The sequence below is a fragment of the Streptopelia decaocto genome (assembly GCF_964273445.1).
Source record: "Streptopelia decaocto genome assembly, chromosome: 2".
Taxonomy (NCBI): domain Eukaryota; kingdom Metazoa; phylum Chordata; class Aves; order Columbiformes; family Columbidae; genus Streptopelia; species Streptopelia decaocto.
Window position 1 is genome coordinate 153,974,886 of NC_138655.1, and position 22,095 is coordinate 153,996,980.

General features: G+C 39.3%; 1 protein-coding gene across 1 annotated transcript in view; it reads left to right on the plus strand.

Moving 5' to 3' along the window:
* PTPRN2 (protein tyrosine phosphatase receptor type N2) overlaps positions 1–22,095 on the plus strand; it is a gene marked incomplete at both ends in the record, with an annotated part of 645,993 nt that overhangs the window by 620,799 nt on the left and 3,099 nt on the right. Inside the window, 3 exons of the mRNA XM_082045523.1 lie at positions 1,619–1,672; positions 3,725–3,789; positions 19,759–19,832. Of these exons, the coding sequence (XP_081901649.1) occupies positions 1,619–1,672; positions 3,725–3,789; positions 19,759–19,832 (193 nt within the window). The remainder of the gene's footprint in view (positions 1–1,618; positions 1,673–3,724; positions 3,790–19,758; positions 19,833–22,095) is intronic.

Consider the following 22,095-nt stretch of genomic DNA (forward strand, 5'->3'; position numbering starts at 1 on the left):
TTAACTTCTAAAGTCAAGTGCTTCTCAATGACATACCACTTACTTCAGAGAACGTTGTTCTACTGCATTAATTACTTACATCCAAGGAATAAAAATAGAGACAAAATGTCTCTGCAAGTATGATTTACGTCAGTAAGCAAAAGAGTAAGAATTGTGAAAATTTTCTGAATTCTAATGTTTAAAGGGAGTCATTGCAAGAACTTAACATTGTTATCAAGTTTGGTTAGAATCTTAAATAATAAAAGGCAGAATGTGAAAACACGGTTTCATGGGACATCACTTGCACCTCTGTAGCATCTTTGGGTTGAATTCCAGGTATCCCGACTCCCTGTCAGATCGAGAACTTTAAGCATCTTCAGGCTATCCTGTAAGCAATGTTTAAAGATATATGCATGTTTTCACAGCGCAGATGTTAGTGAATAGATGAATAGCCAAGAACTAAATGATTCAGTAGGTTAGCTATGCTTTAAAATTCATAATAACATGGTACCACAGTTGCCAGATTCCAGCAGCTCGCTTTGGTTTAGCAGCCAGCACCCTGTGTGACACTTGGGCTGAGCTGGGGACCGTTAGGGCACCTGGGCATCCCTTGGGAGCTGCCCTGGGAAACAGTGTCATAGGGACCTTCTAGCTCCAGTAAACCCAAACATCTCATCAGGGAAACTGAATGAAAGGTTTTGATTTCTCAAAGCAATGCTTTCCCGTTTTAGCCTTTATTCGGCCTCGCCTTGTTAACATATGTGTGCATATTTTATGACTTTTTGGGCCTGTAACATACTTGGCATGCAAAATATATCCTAGAGCAGAAGGGAGGGTTTAGGATTTTGCTTATTGTAAGGCAATTGAAATAGATTTAAAACAATTTAGTGGATTCTGTTCTTAGACTGAGTATCTTGGTTTGCTTCAGCACTAGTCAATTCATTGAGTTTACATATCAACAGACCTGTTCTGTAGCTGCACTTTTATTGATTGACTTCACATATATTCTCTTGCCACTGAGAATGTTTAACCAAGAAGCTGGAGAAGACAATAAAGTGTAAATATTAAATACATAAGAATTCTTCACTAGAACCAAAGCAGTAAAGCTTACTGATGGTCTTAGTTGTTTTTACCACAATAGATTACATTATAGAATTTTGTGAAAGCTTTTCAGGGGATTTGGTGTTTACCTCTCTGGGGAGAACTGGTTTTACGAATCAGCACACATTGTGCAAAGTATTCCAGCATAGCCATATTTAATTTTGGATTCAGTTTAATGCCCCTCAGTATTTCTTTGAGCAAGCTCATGACCTCAAAGTTGGCTTTAAAATTAAACCATCTCAAGATAGTCTTAGTTTTGGAGATAAGACAAGAGACATTTGAGAAAAGACATTGTTTATTTTGCATAGCCAGCAGCAATAATGGGATGTTGTCTGGGATTTCTACAGCAGCAAAGCAGAAGCAAATTTTAAACAAGGTTATGTACATAACAACGGCTTGTTATATTAGGATATTATCAACTTGACTATTTCTTTAAAGACTGAAATATTTGCTTTTTCTCATTGCTTATTTTTGATAGTTGGCTTAAGAAACAGTATGTAATATGCTTAATTAATTTTTTGTGTCTGTTTTATTTCAGAAAAGTAAACAAGTGCTACAGGGGTCGCTCTTGTCCAGTAGTTGTTCATTGCAGGCAAGTACAATTTCTAAAATAGCTTTAGAGAGATTTGTATGTGTAAGAATTTCCTATCAATATAAACAAAGCAGGCAAATTAAAGCTTTAGATGAATCACTAAACAGATAGTGAGGTAAGCCAAAGGTATTATATATAATTAATCTGATTTTAGTGCTAATTAATGCTTAAGATCTGTTTTCATAATAAAATTATCCTTTTCTATGATTTTGTACATGTTGTGCCATGACTTAAGGTATGGCCAACCTTTCAAATATAAGTAGCACTTCAGTTTTGTAAATCTCCTTGAAAATGATAGTGAATCCTTGCACTCCCTCCCAATATAGTCTTCTTTATTTCATTAACACTCAATTATGTTTTATTTCTTCTTTGCTTACTTTTAGTGATCATGCTAAGAAGGCAGCAATGTCAGGGAGTAGAAACCTACCCTAAGATTAAGTAATCCTTTAAACACAGATTATCTTTAGGCCTGACAGTCTGATAGATGCACACGATAGCTATTGGGCAGGTCAATGGAAAACTTCACCATTGTAATGTTAACATTTGGGTTTACCATTGGAGGTTCTGGGTTATAAGGAGAATATTGCAGTTATTTACTGATGATATTCATGTAGGTAAGACAGAAAACCTGCCCTGCTACAAGGGCGGTTGTTTGACATGTGGCACTCAGGTTTGGGTAAGAGTGAGGAAGGAGGGGACGTGTTTCCCACCCGTGACTCGGCAGAGTCACCTTCCACAGGGTGCAAGGAGTTCCTCTGGAGCAGGCTTGTTTGCGTTGCCTTCGGGAAGCCTGAGAAAAGCAATATTTGATGCAGAATGAAGAGGCTTCAAGTTTCTTGCTCTTTCCCTACTGTGATGGATGGAAATGTCAACCATCCGCTCGGTAGTTTTGTTTTTATTGGGCCTGATCGCTGCTTTGTCTCTCGTTATTCGGCTTAACTAATAAGATTGTGTCTTTGTTCCCTTCATAGCCATAGAAGGAAAAAAATGTATTAATGTTACCTCCTTTTCTCTAAGCAGTGATCTAGTAGCTGAAAGAAAAAAACCTCTGTCCACAGAGACTTAGCAAAAATTAAGTTTCATAGCTTGCCTGTAAACAAAATGTAATAACACGCTTCATGCTGTTCTATTATTTTTTTTTCCTTTCATTAATTCCTGTACACAAATTGAGCTATCAATAAAAATAATGGCTTAATTAATAAAACTACATACCAGTCTAATTGGTCACACATGCACCTTTGTAAAAATTTTGGGGAGGGAAAGAAAAAAAGCTTTTACTTAAGTCTTAATTATGTTTGCTAACAGCAGCTCTAAAAGAGCATCACGCTGGCAATTACACGTTGCTCTCTGAAAAGGACACAAGCTGAATTCAGATGAGGGACCTTCCCCCCTCCAAGGCTTGGTCTCATATCTCTGAGGAAGGGCTGATGATACAGAAAAGTTAAAAGCTGTTTCTTTCTTAGGAATTACATGGTAATTTTTTTTCTGGTCATTATAACTAAGGAAGAATTAATGGTTAAAAGGAAAAACAAGCCACTCGTGATGTACAGTGAAGAAAAATTGTAGTCCCTCAGTAATCAAATATTTTGGTTCTCGAACAGGTCTCAGTATGCATTGCCTCTGACTGCTATGTTTAAATACAATCTGCAATATTTAGGGAGTGTTCTGGATTATCTTCTGGTCCAACTAATTCCATGGTTCTTGATGTCATATACAAATGACTATAAAATCATTATATATATATATACTTTTTGAACAGGAATGGCATCCTGTTTTAGGGTTACTGACTTTTCCACTGTTGTTTAAAATACTTTTATTGCATAAACACAACTTGGTTTAAAAAATCAAAACGAAGCCCAGTTATCCATGCAGGCTAATAGTTAATGTTCCACAAACAGATTGTGTTAAAATCAGTGCAAGCTTTCTCTCCTCTCTCAGTGCCCCTAGTTCTGTCCTCTCCCCCATGTGTAACATTAAGGGCAGGTACCTTCATGTTGAGTCTAGATGCACATTGACAGGCTTTATTTTTTCTTTTTCCCTTTCTGTTGGCAGCGATGGTGCAGGAAGAAGTGGAACCTACATTCTAATTGACATGGTTCTCAATAAAATGGCCAAAGGTGAGAATCGAAAGGCTTGTTACTTCCTCGGTACTGAAAGATGTGCTTGTGTTGCCATGACAACATGGGGAGCAATATTCACAGAAAATCTGAGAATAAATTAGAGAGAAATTGTACTCTTTCTTGAATGTTCCTAAGTTTTATTTTCACAGCAATTTCAAAAAACAAACCAAACGCAAATGCTTTGTAAACGAGCAGGTGGTTTTGTGCTGTTGAGAAGTATTTGAATTTTAAAATTTATCACTTAAAATAGCTACGACAGTTTTTAGAAGAAGATACCTTGGGCCTGTGCAATCCTTACTTTGTGTTTACATGAGTTAGGTCCCAGGCTGCTTCATGACTGTTGCCCAGTCCCTTGTCGCTTGCCCAGCCACAATATTCAAACATGATTACTTTTATTTTTGTAGCTACCCATTGCCACCAAAGCACCTATAAGAGCTGGTATCAGGGCACCATGTGCTGGGCAGATTTGTCTCTTGGGAGGAAAAATACTGTACTGAAGGGGACAGAGGACAAAAAATGAATCAACTAATCCTTTTTTCCTAGCTCTGCCACTATCTGTTCAATACTGAAAAATTTATTTAACTTTTCTGTTCGTTAGTTTCTTTATCTGTGAGATGCAATTTTATGAAGTGGGAAATCATCTGTCAACATAAATATATACTGTTATTTATCTAAAATGAAGTCTATAGATTCTCTAGAGAATGAGACTATTCCTTTGGTTTTTGTTGATCAGTAAATGGTACATGGTGCAAAGTACTTGAGAAACTCTGAAATAGTCTTTGTATGTTACAACTAAAACAAATTTTTAATGTTGATACTGTCTTCAAAAGGAAGAAGGGTAAAAGTGGGCATCTGACCATATGTTAAAAAGACATAATAGTCAGTTTTATTTATATATTGTACCGTTTCCTCATGCTTGTGGCCATGTTTGTATCACAGTTTCACAGAACTGCATTTTAAGAGGGACAGAAATCTTATGAGGTTGAAAATAAACAAAAATCATTATTTCCCTTTATTAAGTTGAGAACTTAAGCTACCTTGATCTGGCATTATGCTTTTATGTGTATTTGAAGAAAAAAGCTTAACTGTAAAAACATAATTTATACAGAGAAACAATAATTATTATAGTTCTTTGAATTCTAATCACTTTACTATTGTCGTTTAAAGTCTTCAGACAGAGATGTATTTTGTATGTAGTTTAAAAATACACTCCATCTTTTGCAGTCATCTATTGCATCCTACATATCCCCGTCCTCTAGGACATGGTCGTGTTCTGTCCCTTTAGAAAGAAGAGTTTAACATTTCTTCTTCCTGCATTCTGGCTGTTAACGTGTCTCGTCAAACATGGACTTAGTTTTCTGCCCTCAAGCATCCTGTGGAACTTGCTGCTGATGTTAAAAGAAGTTGTGTGTTTGCCTTCTCCTTAGCACTATACTGAAAATAATTTTTTTCAGTGGAGTGAGATCAGTTTTTCATGCTCATCGGAAAATGTGAAGGATTATGGCGATATTTCCAATGCTTGTTACGTGCCACGTGACAACCTAGTCTTTAAAAATAGAAGCAATGGTACTTCGTAAAATTAACGTAGACCTTTGTTAGGTGCTTGTTCGGCTCATTTCAGTCATCAGCAAAGAGAAGCCTTAATGAAAACTAGATTTAAAGTAGATGCAATTTACTCGCATAAAGAAGTAAATGAGAAGTATTTTCTAGCTTGAGGCTTTCAGCCACTTAAGGGAGGGTTGACTTTGTTGTAAAAGCACTGAAGAATGCCATTTATTGACTCCATTGTACCATGTAATGTCAAATTCCATTTTAAGTGTGGGCTTAGCACTTCACAATACCAGACAAGTCATGTGAAACTGGCCAGAGAAAGGCGTCACAGGGCTTTTTGGAGATCGGTCACCCCCATTTTGTTCTTGACCTGCTCCCCTCTGCCCATGGGGGTGTGCGACGCAAAATCCCCCTGACCTGGTGCTTTGGCTGGGATTTAAATGAAAGATCAAAGGGCAGAGCGGGCATCTCAGCCCTGCTGAGGTGGGCCTTTCCCAGGCTGTCACACTGTGCGGCCGCCAAAGGTTTTGTTCGGGCGGGAACCGCGGCCCAGCCTGTGCGGCCGGGACCCTCTTTGTCTGGCCTGAGAAGCTGGAGGCCCAGGTTGAGGATCCAATGTTCATCAAATGATCAAAGGCCTCGGAGCCCTGGACATGAAATCTTTCTTTCCATTTCCTTTTCTTAGAGAATGAATTGCACGAGTGGCAAAGAATGCCCTTTCCAAAGCTTTTATGTGGAGTGCGAGGGCTAACTTCAGAGTCCTTCAGCGCTAAACATAAAAATGTAAGTGCACTTTCAATCTGGGCCCAGCTGCAAGGCCAGCATCTAGTAACATTTCTTTCAAAAAGGCTTTTAAGGATTAAGGCCTTCAGTCTTTCAAAAAAAAAAAAAAAAAAACACACCACACCAAAAAAACGGACTTTTAAGAATAAACTTAGAATAATTTGAGTTTCTTGTTCAACTGTCTGGTTTATTAGAAAGTAGACAATAATGCATTTTTAAATCAAAGTAAATAGAGGAGTACTTAGTTTCGGCAGTGGGAAAGTAGAAAGCAATCAATAAATGCCTTGGCTCTTTAGTGGGGTTTTTAATGGGGTAGGTTGAGAAAAGGACCTCCTTTTTCATGTAATGATTTACTTCCCTGCATTCTCTTAGACAGTTAACTGTAAATGCCTTTGTCATTTACAATTTCTTCTCCTACTGCTCATTGAATTAGTGCTGATACTTAGTCTGTTAAACATGTTATAAATTCATATCTTCTGCTATCTTGCATGTTACTGTCCCACATATTATTTCAGATGCTGAAAACTACCATCAGGGGACCTGTTCCTACAGCCTAAAGAATGGAAAAAGAAACCAAACTGGGGAGGATTTTGTGCTTGACACCTGCCATGTCAGTCTGGCTGCTCCAAACAATTTGAGAAAGCAGGAATTAAATTAAAAAAAAAAAAAAAAAAAAGCAAAGCACCCTATTTTAGTGCCACTTGCAGGATGGTGAAAGTTGGTACCGAGGGTAGAAATGCCCCCTTGGTGTCCTTGGGTCATAAAAATTAGGGCTGTCCCCCCAGGGGTGTGTTAGCGGGCAGGAGGGCACACGAGAGCTGGCAGGAGCCCTCTGCCAGTGTGGGGAAGGATTGTTTTCCTGTTGAGTTGGGTTTTTAATGACTTTCACTGTCCCCTCTGCAGTAAATGTAATGACTGCATCTGTGCATTCACTCCAACAGCCACATTAAATAATCTTATTAGATGCTGGCACAGTCAGAGAACAACGGTGTCTATTTAGTGCTATCATTCCTGTGTCATGTCACTAGGAAGTTTTAAATGCCTTTTGTTCAGTTGTTCCAGTAACTTAGTGCTGCTATTTGTCATGTAGTTTATTACTATAATTGTTTTTCTTGCTAAATTTGTATGCAGAGCGGTTACAAGACCCTGATCCTATACCCATCAGTGTAATAACAAAAAAAGCGTTGAATGTGGCCTTACAGTAGCACGATTTAACTATGATAACTGTGTTACTATTTTTATGTGGGTGATACAATTTTAAGACAGTTACCAAGTCACCTCTCATTTCCCTGACAGACAGCTTAGGACAAGCTTTAGTTTTGAGTGAGAAGTTGAGGAGTGATTTATATCAACTCCATGTGAGCTTCCATGATTTAAATAAATACAGAAAATGATAATGGGTTGTTTCTGTACATAACAATGCTTTCTGGCTTTTTGAGAGAGGCTGTTTCTCTGAGGCTGATTTCTGCTGAGAATTTTAATGTTCTTGATGTATTTACAAGTTTTATTCTTTGTTACTAGGGAAGATAAAGTGATTTAGTCTCCTTGATATTCCTTCCTCACCCTAAACTCACAGTAACTCTGAGCTGATCATGGGGTTTTGTGTGCGTGATCTAGGGAAAAATTAAGAATTTTCTCATTTCTTGTCTTTCCCGGAGGCTTATTGTAGTGACTAAAAGTTTGATTTATTGCAAGACATTTTTATTGAGTGTTTCTGGCATGAAAAAGGAAAAAAAAATGAGATTATGAGTCTTCCCACTTTCATTTTTCTGAACTGAGAGACTTGGATAATGTAGATAATAGTTTGATTTTTAGATATTAATCTAGCCAGCAGCTGCTCGGGGTTTGCTGACCATCCCTTTTCTTGTGTTTGAACTAGCTGGAATGAGATGAGTCAAAGGGAAGGCAAATATGAATTTTAAAACCCTTTTAAAGTATTGATTTCCGAATTCTAAAACCCAGAAAAAAAAAAAAGTGATTTAGCAAAGCCAAACCAACAGTTTATTCTCTTGCATTCAAAAGCCTGGATTATAATTGACGAGCACACACGCTCCGGCCGGGGCTGACGGCCGGGGTTATCTCCCCAAGTCCTTTCCTTGCCCCCGCCACCCTATTGTCTGAGGGTCTTGTGAGTCAGCTCCTGAGCAGATGCAGTTTATACCGTGACATTTTAAGGCAAAACAAAAGATGCCTTAATTCGCCTTCTGACTCATCGTGATCAAATGATTTTGGCTAATCTGAACCCTTGCTGAGGTTTTGCTTATCTGCTGTGTGGATTTAATGATCATAATGAAGTTGTGGGGTTATCTCCTCTCTGAAAGGATTTTATGAAAGAAAATGCTTGCCCGTATTCGTGTTAAAATGGATTCAATCTGCTTATTTTTGAGTCCTTATGCAAAGTCTGGCAAAATTCTGTTCTTTGGTGGGGCTGATAAAAGTCTGGAGCAGACTATTTCTGCCATGCTCTTGGTGAATGAGGGAATAATTCGCCAGCTCAGGATTCAGTTTCTCCCATGAAAATAAAACTCAGCATACTATGTGTCATGCAGTGGCTGAGAGAATATATGGTGTAAAAGAGAAATAACTGGTTGGTTGGTTGGTTTTGGTTGTTTTTTTGTTGTTGGTTTTTGGGGGGTTATGGTATTTAGTGGTAAGAGGGCAAGAAGTGGGTGGTGTTCTGGAGAAAAAAAAATGGCAGAAAAATTCAGGGCTTAAAAATGTAATTGTTTTCATGTTCTGGGTTTGAATCGATCACGTTGCTGGTCTTTGAGATTTGGATGAGACAGGTTATTATCTCTAGGAAAAAAGGAAAAAAATGCAGGCTAGTAAAGCCAAAAAATTAGGTTTTGCTTTGTGCACTGTTGTGCTGTCCACAAAACTGCCTCAGTTCTCAGCAGCAATAATGCTAACCGTGTAAATCTGAAATGTTGCTATTTCAATTTCTGAAGGAAGTTCTTAGTGTCCATGTAAACATACATATGTTATAAGGCCGTTTTTTCAAATGAGCTGCATTTATGTATTGTAACTTTTATGTAATGAGTTACCCTGGAAACACAATTAGGCAAATAGTGCTCATTGTTGCAGCCTTTCCCAGCAGATAATTAATCACAATGAGAGCTGGGCCCCCAGCTACGCGCAAAAGTGTATAGGGAATGTATAGGACAGATTTTTACGGTCCAGCCTGTGATGCTCAGGGAACTCTTGCTATTTAGAACAAGCTCTTTAAAACAATGTTTATTTCCTTTGCAAAAGACGTTTTGATTTATAGAGCTTTTGATGCATTATTGACAGCATAGAGTCATAATAGTTCATAAAACAAAACTAGCAAAATAGCACGTTCTACAAGCTTCTGTTGTGAAATGAATTGGTGACGATGGGGAAGGTCGTTTTGGTTGATGTTTCCTAGTGTATGTTATATGGACTGCATTTTCAGATGGTTTCCTTTATGGCACGTAGAGATTTCAAACAAAAGGCAAACAAGTTATTGATGTAGTTTCTTTGGCTTTGTTCTTTTTTATATAATTTAGTGGTTAGGGATTACTCTAAAAGAGCCATATTTCTTGAGTTATTTGCTGTTCTGGGGATTTTATTGGAAAAGAATCGGGACTTGAAAAGTGTGGTAGAAAGCAATCCTAATTATTCAGGGTTTGGGGCAAATGAATTGTGAAGAAAGACTGATCAGACATGGGCTGTTCCTTGGGAAAGAGAGCGCAAAGGGGGGTCCCCATAGAGCGTTAGAAGACCCTGAAAGGAATGTATTGATGTCAGTAAGCAGCTTGAGATAGTGACTAATTTGAAAACAAGAGGTCATTGACTGAAACTAAGGAGGAGACAAGCAGATAAGGAATTTGGGCGGCATTTTTTCACACAATGGGTAGGTTAGAATATGGAAAAAGTGGAAAAGCTGGTCATAGTACTGTGCTATCGCTTTGAGAAGCAGCTGGGCAAATGTTTGGAAAAGGAGGTTTATACACAGAGTGAAGAACTACTTTTTTTGTAGCTAATCTCATGCAGCAGTCCATAGAATGATTTGAAGAGAAGTGTTTAATTGACCAGATGGTAGTCTTCTGGCTGTAAAGGGTACAATGTCTATTACCTAACTAAAGTGTAATTATTCCACAACTTCTATAGCTGGACCAGATTAGGCACTTTTAAGGATAAACTTCATTAAAGAATGAATCCATAATAGTTGCATCTTTTATTCAGGTCACTCCGTGTACTGTCTTGTGAAAGCTTTGCCACCTACATGCAATGTTAAATGAAAGTAATGTGAAATGTAGTTCGTCCAATTGAACAGATTCACGTGGGCGAACTACTTCAATGTCCCCTATAGAGAAAATTTACATTTCCCAAAGGGGACTCCCAAGATTTTCTAGGGCCAACTGAGACACGTTTTCAGAAATGTCATTTTTGCAAACAGCATCTTAACTTTGTCCATGTTTGATTCAGTATGTGGGGATGAACTGCCTGTCAGGTGATTCGCCGGTGGTTTCTGGAAGAGATACTAGAAGAAGTGGATTGTGTAGAACTCTGTGGGAGCTGATACTGGGGAACACCCATAAGCAGGTGGCAGCAGCACATCCACAGTTCTTGCTACGTATATACTTTGCATGTGCGCATGCATGTGTAACTTGAATGTATGTGTGTGCACTGGTATTTTCTAGAGTGACCAGAGGTCATACAGGGAATATAACTCATTAACTTCTATTTCCTGCATGTAGTAGTTTAGGCATATTCCTTTTACTTTTAACTTTTAAGGAGGCTGGGGGAAATCTAGGTGTAAAATGGAAACAATTCCTATATGAGTGTATTGTGATATATTCTCCTGCACAGTGGAAGTGAGGAAGGATTAGGCCTCAAATTAGCATCCATTTGCATTCAGTTACAGTGAGTGATTTCTGCGTGTTTTTTCCGCATTGACAAAGGATATGAGCTTAAGAGCTGACATGTCAGCAGTGAATTTCTATCTCTGCAAGACTGTTAAAATCAGTGTAAGCTTAAAAGCATTATTTTCCTATAGCAGTTTTAAAAATATGAGGCTATTCCTAGGAATTCCATCTTCAGTTATCATCTTTCTTTGGAATGCGTACAGGCAAAGCCATATCACTTCTGTACATTTGTAACATGCAGTTTTCAGGTATTAATATAAAATGTGTAAACAATAGCACATTATGTAATGTATACTATGTGTGTATATGAGTGTCACTATAATTTTCATTTCACCGTTAATAAGTACTCCCTTCTCCATTTGTACACTTGCTTTGCCCATTGCTTGGGGTTTTTTGTTGCGGTTTCGGGTTTTGGTTTTGTTGTTGTTTTGTTTGGCTTTTGTTGTTGCTTTTTAAATGTAGTGAAATTTTGATTTGGGTCATTTTGAGGTGTATAGAAGGGCTTATGTATTTTGTGTGAAATTACAGACAGTGCAGAGATTCAGGTGGATGTTGGGTCCAGCCCTAACCACATACATGCATGCGCACAGATTTCATTCATCTCAGAGAGAGAATAAGCTTGTAATGAAAATGCCAGCCTGAATGCATCTATATTTTTTGTTATCTTTAAAACTGTGTCCCTCACTAGGGTTTTGCTGACGCTTTTCTCTTTCCATGAAAAGCACCAAATGATCCTCCTGGCCAATAGCAGAACTCCAGCAGCTACAGCAGCAGACATCTGGATAACTGCAAATGAAAATTGCTTTTATTTTTTTGTAGTTTCTGGCTGTTATTCAGCTCCCTTTTTAAACTCTAATATTTACAAGTGTTTTTATTTAATGGGCGCTCAGACAATGCAAGTTGAAGGAAGAAAATAGTCTTGTTTCTTTGCAGCAGAGCACTATACAACCAGCAGTCACTCTTACGATGTGTTTTTCTTCTCCATGGCCTTCCCTACACTCTACTGCAACTGGTTCCTTTGTGGTTCCACGTTGCTTTTTCTTTTGTCATTTCCATCAAAATTGCCAAACTCGGGGGGGGAGACAGGGAGGAAGGAGGAGAAGGCAACAGACACCAAAGACAGATCTCAAACGCTGTTAGATTGGGCAGATTCTGGCATTCAGGAGCATGGAACTACAGAGAGAAACTCAACTCTTTTCAAGCTGGGTTTTTTTTTCAGTTAACTTTAGCCCTGTAAAGCATCCAGCGTTAAGCATCTCACCTAACCTAGTTGTCTGGGTCTCTTCAGTCATGAGTGGAGAAGGATCTGCACCCCTGGAGGGTAATTCCCAGGCAAATGAATTGCCCATCAGAGCTTCCCCTCTCTCTCTTAGCTGTTGAGAGAGGAGGTGACGAACTCCAATTCGAACTTCAAGGATGGCTGGAGCAGATGAGATGAGGCTGGGCCTTCGAGACTAAGCTAGTTAGTAAATATTACCGGTACGCCATTAAAACTAATGGTCAGTGAAGAAGTGGTGTTACACTCCCCCTAGTTATGACCCTTTCTTCTTTAATCAGATTGAGTTTGCCCCTCATATGGTGTGATTAAATGTTTCACTGCAACATTAAGTACTCAATGGGGCAAACGCTTGCTGGAGCGGCTACACAAGCCATCTTTCAGAAGGTGTCAGTGGGAAGCTGGAGGCATCTAGAGCTTTGGGGGCACTGCAAATCTGTAGCATATCTTTGCTACGTCCAGCTAGCTTGGGCATTGGGAACAGCATAGCTGTGACAGCGTAACAGGCCATGGGTATTGATAACTAAAATCTAACTCCCCAGAGAGCCCACTTCTGTTTCTATACATCACCACAGCCAGAAGTATAGATGGTTGCTGTCCTTGGGTCTCCACAGTTCACTGTCCACCTCCTTCCTAAGGCAAAGCTGGGCGCAGAAAAGGGCCAGAAAATGTGGTACTGAACCCAAAAAAGCCTATTTGTCGGAGTCCTCACATGGGGAGGGAAGAAAGGTGACATTTAAGTCGCTGTGCCAGAGTTTGCTTTGACCATGAAGCATCACTTTTAGGCATGAGTCATGCAGTCATCACCCAAACATGAAAAACACTTGTATTCTTCCTAACCACAGACTTACTGTGATGCGACAGCTGATTGTCCTTGCTGACGTTGTATTTTTGCCCTTATTTTCTTTCTCACATGTATTTTTGCTATTTCATATTATAAGTGATTCTTCCATGGCGCTCCCGACTGCCTGCGAGTACCACACCATGCGTGACTCTGAGGATAAAAGTCTGCCGATCAGCAGCATCTTGCCAATATTAATTGGGTCTTTTTCAGCTTCTAGCAACCGCAGCAGAAAGAACTGTATCAGGGACTCTTCCTTCAAGATTTTAACAAAACAGTTTTTAATCTGACCTATCAACTCCCTTTGCCCTTCAAGGCCTAATTCAAAATCTATACAATATAATAAATATAAAAAGGTGCATTATGCAGGTAATATCCAACTAGAAAGAAACTGAATACTTACTGCTGCAAAAAGAAAGGCCCTTGACAGGTTATTTGTGTATTCCCCTTAGTACCCTATATTTTTCTGTTGGGATAAATGCGTATTCCCACACAGATCATCATCAACTCCTTAAGGAGAAATGGGAACTGTGCTGATAATCCCACATTTGCAACCTCTCAGCATGAATCCTACATCATATATTCAGCTTTGTGATCACCTTATGATCAAGGGGAACAGAAAGAGGACTGAGAAAGGTGCAAAGGGTATTGGAAAAAAAACAGAGTATCTCTCTAGGTCCTCACCTCTCTAATGTCCAAGTACCTTGTAATCTTTAATGGATTTGACTTCATAAAAACTTATTAGGTAGGAAAAAGATAGTTCATTTTATAAATGATGGTGTGAAACAAAGGGTGAATTAAATTATTTAACCAAGAGTATTCAAATGTATCTTAACTTAGCAACCTAATGACCAAGCTGTCCTTTAGGACCCACAGTAACAAATTTATAGCCGTTCTACAGAGATATAATCGTATCTTTTTGAGGATCTACGCCAGTAGATCTGAAAGTTGTTCCCAGCTAGAAAAATCCTTTTTAATTTAATATTTATGAGTGATATGTATTTGTGAAACATCACAAAGAAAACTCTTCAGTTTGGATTATTTAAAAAGAAACCCCCCACAAATAACTGCTTTGATGAAGTATTTAAGGATCATTTTATTTTTATAAATACACAGAAAATTCAGAGCATCTAGAATCTAAAATATTCCTTTTAATACAGTCCTTTAATATAAAATTCTATCAGTCTCAGAGAACCTCTGCTGCACTTTTCATTAGTAATGAATAAAATAGAACTTCTCACTTTGCTTTCAGTGCAAGTATGTTCAAGCCTATTACATAAAAATAAAATCTCAAAGTTTGCCTTAATTAAGCTGAAATTTTCATACGTTTATGTAACAAATGCTGATTGTTTTTATAACTGAAAAGAAACAAAAACCCTGGCATATTTTTGGGTGCGCAAGCTCTGTAGTGTGCTGAACCTGAAAAATATTTTTTGATGACATACCTTCATTTTTTCTTCCCAGATGGTATATTAGAAGGTGTTACCCCTCTCAACAAACTCTGTCATATTCCTGTACCACCACAGTGGCAGCAGTTTCATGGTTTATCCTCCACAGAGTCTTTCTCATGTGTCTTGTGTTTATAAAAATGGGTACCTTGCCATGTTTAGGGGGAAGAGCGGGATGATTTCACTACTATAGTCATAAAACTAACATGATGATTTTAAGTGTTGCGAGCTGCTGCTGGTCACCTCATGGAGCCTATTGCAGCAGAATTTGGCTAGTTGCTTATTTATTGCAGGAGGGAAAGGGAATTCAACTTTTCCCCATGTTTTTATGCCCTGCTGGATGCTCCACTTCTGCCACTGTCTGAGGGCAAACACTTTAACCCCTTGAGATCCACTAATCAGGAGCAGCAGCTGTTACGTGCCAACGTGCGCCCTGCGTTGGTGCCTGCGGGGAGAGGAAGGGTTGCAAAGGAGATGACCCCAAACTTCAGAAACTGCTTCTCTCCTTGGGGGCAAAATATCATTCAGCTTGCATCTTCTCCTCTTTTCTTCTAGTTTATCCAGTTAATGTTCCTGATGTGGCTTGTTGTGCACTCACTGTGAATCCTTCAAGCCTTTAGGAAGATGATGGTTAGTTGCTGAAGTTAAAAATCTACCTTGCACGGGTTTGCAAGTGCTTTCAGAGGTGTTTCCTCAGCAGCTCACTACTAAGGGCAAGGGCAATGCTGGTAGTATCTGGCTCACAGTGAAGTACTACAAAAGCGTGTTCTAAATTACAAAAAAAAAAAAATGCCCAGTCATTTTTCACAATACTGCTGGTACAATATTAGCCCAGTCTCACACTACGCTAGATTCTTACTTTCATTTGAAACAAGCAACAAGATCCATTGTGAAAAAGGAACCTGTCACAAACACAAACCAAATTTATTCCCTGCAGAGTAAAATACAGTCAAAAGGTGAAAAGGCTGTTCTTTATTCTTTAAATGCTTCCTCTTTTATCCCCCTCTTTATTTCCTGAAACCAGCAGCACTGTTAAGCAAATACATATTGGTGGGGAAAAAAGATCTGTACCTTTCTGACATACTTTGTGTTTTCCAATTGTCAGTGCTCTCCAGCCTGGTATTTTTAACCCTCTAGTACAACAATAAATTGGCATCTCCATCTCTTACCGGACTTCATGGTTTAGTAGCCTGAGCAAAACACTTCCAATAATGAGATATCTTTGGAATCAGTGGATCAAGTTCTTCCAGCTTTTACTGTAAACCACTGCATCAAATTAAGTTTGTATGTGGATTTTCCAGATAAGTGATGTTTAAAATACCTTAGCAGTGTGCGGATATTTTGCAGCCATCTCAGTAAGAACATGATTTGACCCTAATGTCCTTGGATGCAATATCCCTCTCTCCCAGTGTCGTGCAGCATATGCTGTGGTTTTTATCCCCTGAAATGGCTCAAAAACGTAAATGAAATGGTATTGGGTGCTACAGAATGTCATGCCATACTGTTGTACTCTCAGATTAAAGAGAAAGCCTCAGCATGGCAAAAAAAAAGATGTTGAATTTGTGTCAGATTTCAATCAAATACATTGCAAAGAGAGCTGAAAGTTAAACTGCAGTTAAACACTGAGCTCCTCTCACCTGTGAAAGCAGGTTGGGTTCAGACCTCCCTTTGTGCCTAGAAAATCTCTTCCTTTGTCTATCTCGGTCACCAGAGAACTTTCTACAGACTATCATCGCACACGTCAGGGGAAGTGAGCTGAATTTACATAATATAACAGCAATCTAGCCTTAAGTTTGAATAGGAAAAAAGCCCTCATCGCAAAATGAGATTTAATAGTGGACTAGCAATATATATTTAAAGCTATTTGTTTTAAGCACAATAAGTGAATAGATGCAGAACATGTAGCGGTGGATGAGGGGGAGGAAGGGAGGTTTGCTCAGGTAGAGACAAAACAAGTCGCACTGGCTTTATCCTGTGCCATTGATTTCATCCTTTTTCCTGGGAATTTTCTTCCAAAACAGCCTCCCATCTTTGCAACACTAAGTTTTGTTGATCAAGCTTTCTAAGCACTTAGGTGGTTCCCATCACCGTAGTACCAGAGGCATTAAGAAATGGAAAAAAAGGGGGTAGCGAACCAATCTCTGCCTCTGCTCTGCCTCACCTCTAACTCCCAGCCTCCGAACAAGACACTTGCTTTCGGCAAAATCACACTTTGTTCTCCTTTTCCTTTTGGTTACCTATGGCTAAGAACATCAGAAGTGCTTGTGGTAATGTGCTGATCACAGCCCATGGGCTGGGGGACACTAATCAGTGAAAACTGATGTTTCAGGGACTTGTACTGACAAAACGCAAGCTTCCCAGTAAGCACACTGGCCCACCAGGACTATTCTTATGTTCCAGTGCAAGCATATGCTTTGGTGTTTTGCTAAATCAGGATTTTATAATCAGGCATTGTTCATACTATTAGGCATGTCATTCCGTTGATGATGATAAAAAAGCAAGCATCGGTTCCCTAGTAAATGCCTGCAATCTGCATCACAGCAATGGAGAATTAACTCTTTCAAACGTAAGCTCGGAAGCCCATCTGGCCATTAAAGAGTGTTATTAAGTCTTGTCATGAACCATTCCCCTTTTATGTCCTGAGGCTAGAGCATTTTCAAATAAAGAGCATCCCTTACTGGAGGTGGGACATAATGATTTGCAGCCATGGGGAAGCCCCATGGCACTGGAGCCCACCAGCTCCATTGGGAGCATCTCTGGGTTCATCCTCTCAGCACATCTCGGAGGGTGGCTCAGGACTGTGCTTAACCTCATCCATGTCAGTGTCTAAAGTTTTTCTCATATCTTAATTTCTGAAAGAGAATTCCTCTTTTGTTGAGCCAATATGCTACATTTTAATTCCTGGTAACCTATTGAGGCAACAAGTAAATCCGTAAAGTGTGTGCGGTACTCGCAGGGCTCGGCTGTTATGGACATCTGTGGTGCAACAGGAAAATCCCACCTAATTGCACGTGCATGTGTGAGACTAAACACTGAAATGGGCTCCCACATTATGCCAGTTTGAGGGTTTACAAAGAGTGTGCCTTTACTGATGCTTTCCAGATGAACTGCCACTGCAAAACCTGCAACACACATAAGGTATAATTACTGTCACTGTTAGCAGACTTTACAGCATCTGGGAGTATTTATTGCTTTTGTCCATTGTAAGGAAGCTTGGGGTTTTTTTTAATTTTAAAATAAAACTTCCTATATTTTTCAAAGCTTCTCCCTGTAAATTCCTGTACAAAGCATGGCGGGGAGAAGCAAAAACCATACAGTGCCTCAACCTGTGGTAATTAGCAAAAATATCTGTCAGATAACTTTTCTGAGTTGTCACTGTTAAATTTACTGAATGGATTCATTCCATTTCTGAAAACAGCTGAAGAACGTATTTTCATCAATACAAAATATTGCAAATTGATTATTATTCTGGAGCTGATGTTATTTTAAAATATGTTCTTGTGTCTTCTGTCAAAGGAAACCAAATTAAATCATTTACTTTGAGTTGCTCTTCTGAATTTTTGGAAATATAGTATTGAGTTACAAAGTTGAGTTGGGTAAATGAGGAGGTGCGTAATGTTTACATTGACACGAGCATAATTACAGTTAGAGTTAAGCCCTTAAATTGCAAGAGTTGTAGAAATAGTGGTATGCATTGACCCAATCCTGCAAATCTAGTCCTGGGAACTAAGCTATTCCAACAGCAACACTTTAGGTGCATGACCCCCAAGTTAGGCATCGAGACCCCTGTGAATAGTTGGAGAGACTTAAATGCCTCCAGAAGGAAGTCGCGAATTGGCACAGACCAGGCCAATAGATTCCTAGGGCCAGGCACTGGGAAACAAATTGTACAATTTTATATAGAAAGGCCACGATCCTCTTCAGAGCACATCGTTGAGTATTTTTCAAAGTGGAGCAGATTTCAGAGTGTTAGCTGATCCCTGTCCTTGATAGACCATCTAAGAATGAAACTGTAAGTACAAGGTGGGGGAGACCTGGGGTCAGCATCTTCCTAAGCTTCAGAGGCTACAGACCCACATCTGCCCTAGGAGAATGCATGGACAACCACAGCAGTAGGGGACAGGGAAGCGGAGATGAGGAACCTACACATGGGCTAGGGTGACCCTCTGTCCATCTGCCTGATGCTTTGGTGCCATGTGATGTTCCTACAAGATGCAGAATGGGACAGATGTGAGAGAGCCAAATTCTGGAGCTAAGCTTCTCAAAGGATTTCCAGCCAGGCGTCTACTCTTGGAGCTCACACCGGAGGGAACAAAATCCTCATTTTTCTCTTGGTCCCCCTCAAAAAACATGTGTCTGGTCAGGCATTTAAGGAAAATGGGGAGGGTGTCTTGAAACATCTTAAACTTGAGGAAATTGAGAAGGAAATGGGCGCCTCCCTGTCCCTTTCAGTTCTCCAGGCTCTGGGTTATTATAAGAAAGGTGAGAGGCACAAGGACGTGCTTTCCTCTCCATATATCATGTTTGAAAAGAAAGCACCTCCGTTTGCCCTGTGGCAGGGAGCCCATCCCCGCAGCGGTGAGGCTCTGCATGCCAATTTCCTGCATCCTAGTGCTGCCAATCACTCCACGGCAGCCGTGTCCAGACACCCCAACTGGAACCTAAAGAAAATACCATAGGTTTGCCGGCTCAAGCAGTGATCACGCAGCACAACGGTCTGGCATGTCCTGAACTAGGAAGCCACAGACAGGGTTTCTGGATCTCAGCTGCGGGTGACAAAAGTTTACCTAAACCTTGTTTTAACAACGTAGATCTTTGTGTGGTTCGGGTTCTTAATTCAGTGCATACTCCTAGAAGTGACAAAGGGGCACTCGGTGGCATTGCCACAATGGACCCTTAGGTTCTGAAAATATATTCTGCTCTAGGTGCAGAGGCGTTTTTAAGAATTTGGTTTTCTCTGGCTTTTCTTGAATTAATGCTAATAAAAGCTGCCCCAGCCTCTCATTTTTTTCTGTATGAACACAAAAATTGCAGCTGCCTGCCAAGTCTGCTGAGAGATGGATGTAATAATTTTCAATTGGACTGTTAGCCCAAAGGGAACCCGATAGCAAGAGATTGACAGATGCAGCATGGATTATCTTGTGCTCTGAACTCAGCCCAATTTGTGGTTTGTTGCAGGTGCTAAAGAGATTGATATTGCTGCTACCCTGGAGCACTTGAGGGACCAGAGACCGGGCATGGTCCAGACAAAGGTACTGTCAATAAATCCACTGGGATTTTAAATACGTTAAAGGTCTTTCACAGTAGTTGTTTTCATGACAGAAGAGAGAGGCTATGACCTAATTTAACGCAGGTCGCTTGCTGATTACTCTGTTTGGCTCCCTACCAACTGAGGTTTATTTATGCTGAAGATTTATCCAAGCTACTTTCTTTAGTGTCTACTGTTCTTTCTTGTAACATCTCCAACATCTATCTTGATTACCATATATGAAGGGCAGTCAAGACGACATTCTATAGCCTACTAAAGAAAATGTGCATTTGAAAGAGTGTTCTTGCTTTCATCCTGAAATATGGATTATTTTCTTAGAGTATCTCTGCTTAACTGTGCATGTAATATTGTGTGAAAAAGCTTCAGCTCATTAAAGAAAATGTAACTGCTCCTTTTGATTTGTTTCTGGAAAAAAAAACAAAAGAGTTTTTGAATGAAAGGAAATATGGTTTTGTAGGAAATTGAGTCATTTTTAGTATCTTGAATGGAAGAGTTTGCATTGTGCCTAAAGCCACGTCCTTTATGGACGTAGCATGGTGACTGTATTTGTACCCTTTGCTGAGATGAACATCTTACTCTATAATTCCTGTCAGCTGACATTTTTCCACAATGTAAAATTTTTAAAGATAGCTGATGGTGTGATTGTAGTGCCTTAAATTAGAAATGAAACTTTCTATTATTAACAGTTTCAGTGATGTATGGAATGATATTTGGGGGTATTTGCTGCAAGTTAAGAGCTGCAAATATGGCAATAAAGAAACTCATTCTTGGCATGGAGACCAAATAAATCTGTATATGACGTTGTGAAATACTGAATGAGAATTACAGCCCCAAACGGAGTAACGAGCAACATGACAGCACTCTGTCTCGGCCAGGCTGGAACTGATAGGAAAGTCTGCAGCATTTACAGAGTTGAAATTGCTGAGGGTCTAAGGTAAAATAAGTGTATCTTGCAGGATTCATTGGTTCTTAACTTTTCTCGAATCTCATTTTGTCTTCCCACTAATACTAGGAGAAGTGGTGCTGGATAACAGCTGGGGGGATGTTAATTATTATTTACCAATTAAGTAAGAGCATGAAAAATAAAGATGAGCCAGTCAAAGCTAACTAATCTTTATCTGCAAGTCAGACATAAAATTGCACAAATCTTTCTTCTGCTTTGATTATTCTGACTGGGAAAAAAATGCATATAATACACGGTATCCAATGGCACATATATTTACTCTGAGGGAAGCTGCAAGTCCTGAGTTACTCTGTAAATGCAACCAAAATATATGGCAGCTCCATAGAAATATAGAGCTCTAATTCCAATTTCACTTTTAGGGCAGAGAAATTACAGCTTGTTGCCTTCAACAAAAGAAAAAACACAGCTCCAGAACCAAAGATTGAGGTTATGCGAACAACGTCTCATAGTTAGCTCGGAAATAGTTACCCAAGTCTCATGAAAATATTACTCAAGACATGTTTTTCCCGTCCAAACATTTATCTGGAAGAGCTCCGGAAAAAAAATGTATCCTGTGTTTCCCCCAGGATGAAAAATTTTCTCAGGATATTGCTTATCTCTTCTCTTGCTCCTTCTTCCATCATTGTCGTTTTCTCAAAACCACACAAATCACTTATTCAAGCTAATGTCTTGCAAATTATAAATATCTGGTTACATGCTAGCAATGCACAATCCCCAGAGAATTTTTCTGATGGATTTAAACAAACCCTGTGCTTTCCCAGCTGAATACAAATGAGGAATATTAGACTCTTGGAGTAATTTAAAACAATGGATTAAAAGTCAGGTTAGAAATGCCAATTACAGAATATCCCTAGGCAAAATAAACACCAACTTGCTTCAGCAATGTTATTGTGTTTCCAGCAGGCAGCGCTCCACATTGCCAATAAGCATGTGAAAGATTTGTTTGCCACATTTTGTCTTCTGGAAGGGATCTTTAGTTGAAAAGCACTGTATATAATAAATGGTAATGAAATTATCATAACGACATTCTGCATTTCTGAGAAGCATAATAGAGGGTTTGTGGTTTGGGATTTTTTTTTGCAGGGGAATCATAAAATAGAACTGGTGTGCCGCATGTGAGAGGAAAAAGGAAGGAAGGAAGAAGCATATTCTCTGTGATGGGAAAAATATATATTTCTTTTTTTCTCTCCTTCTATATCTTTCTATAATATTTAGCTAAGATTCCTTATTGTGTGATATATGCTACATGTACTCAGTTTGTTTTCCTGGGAATTTTTATTTG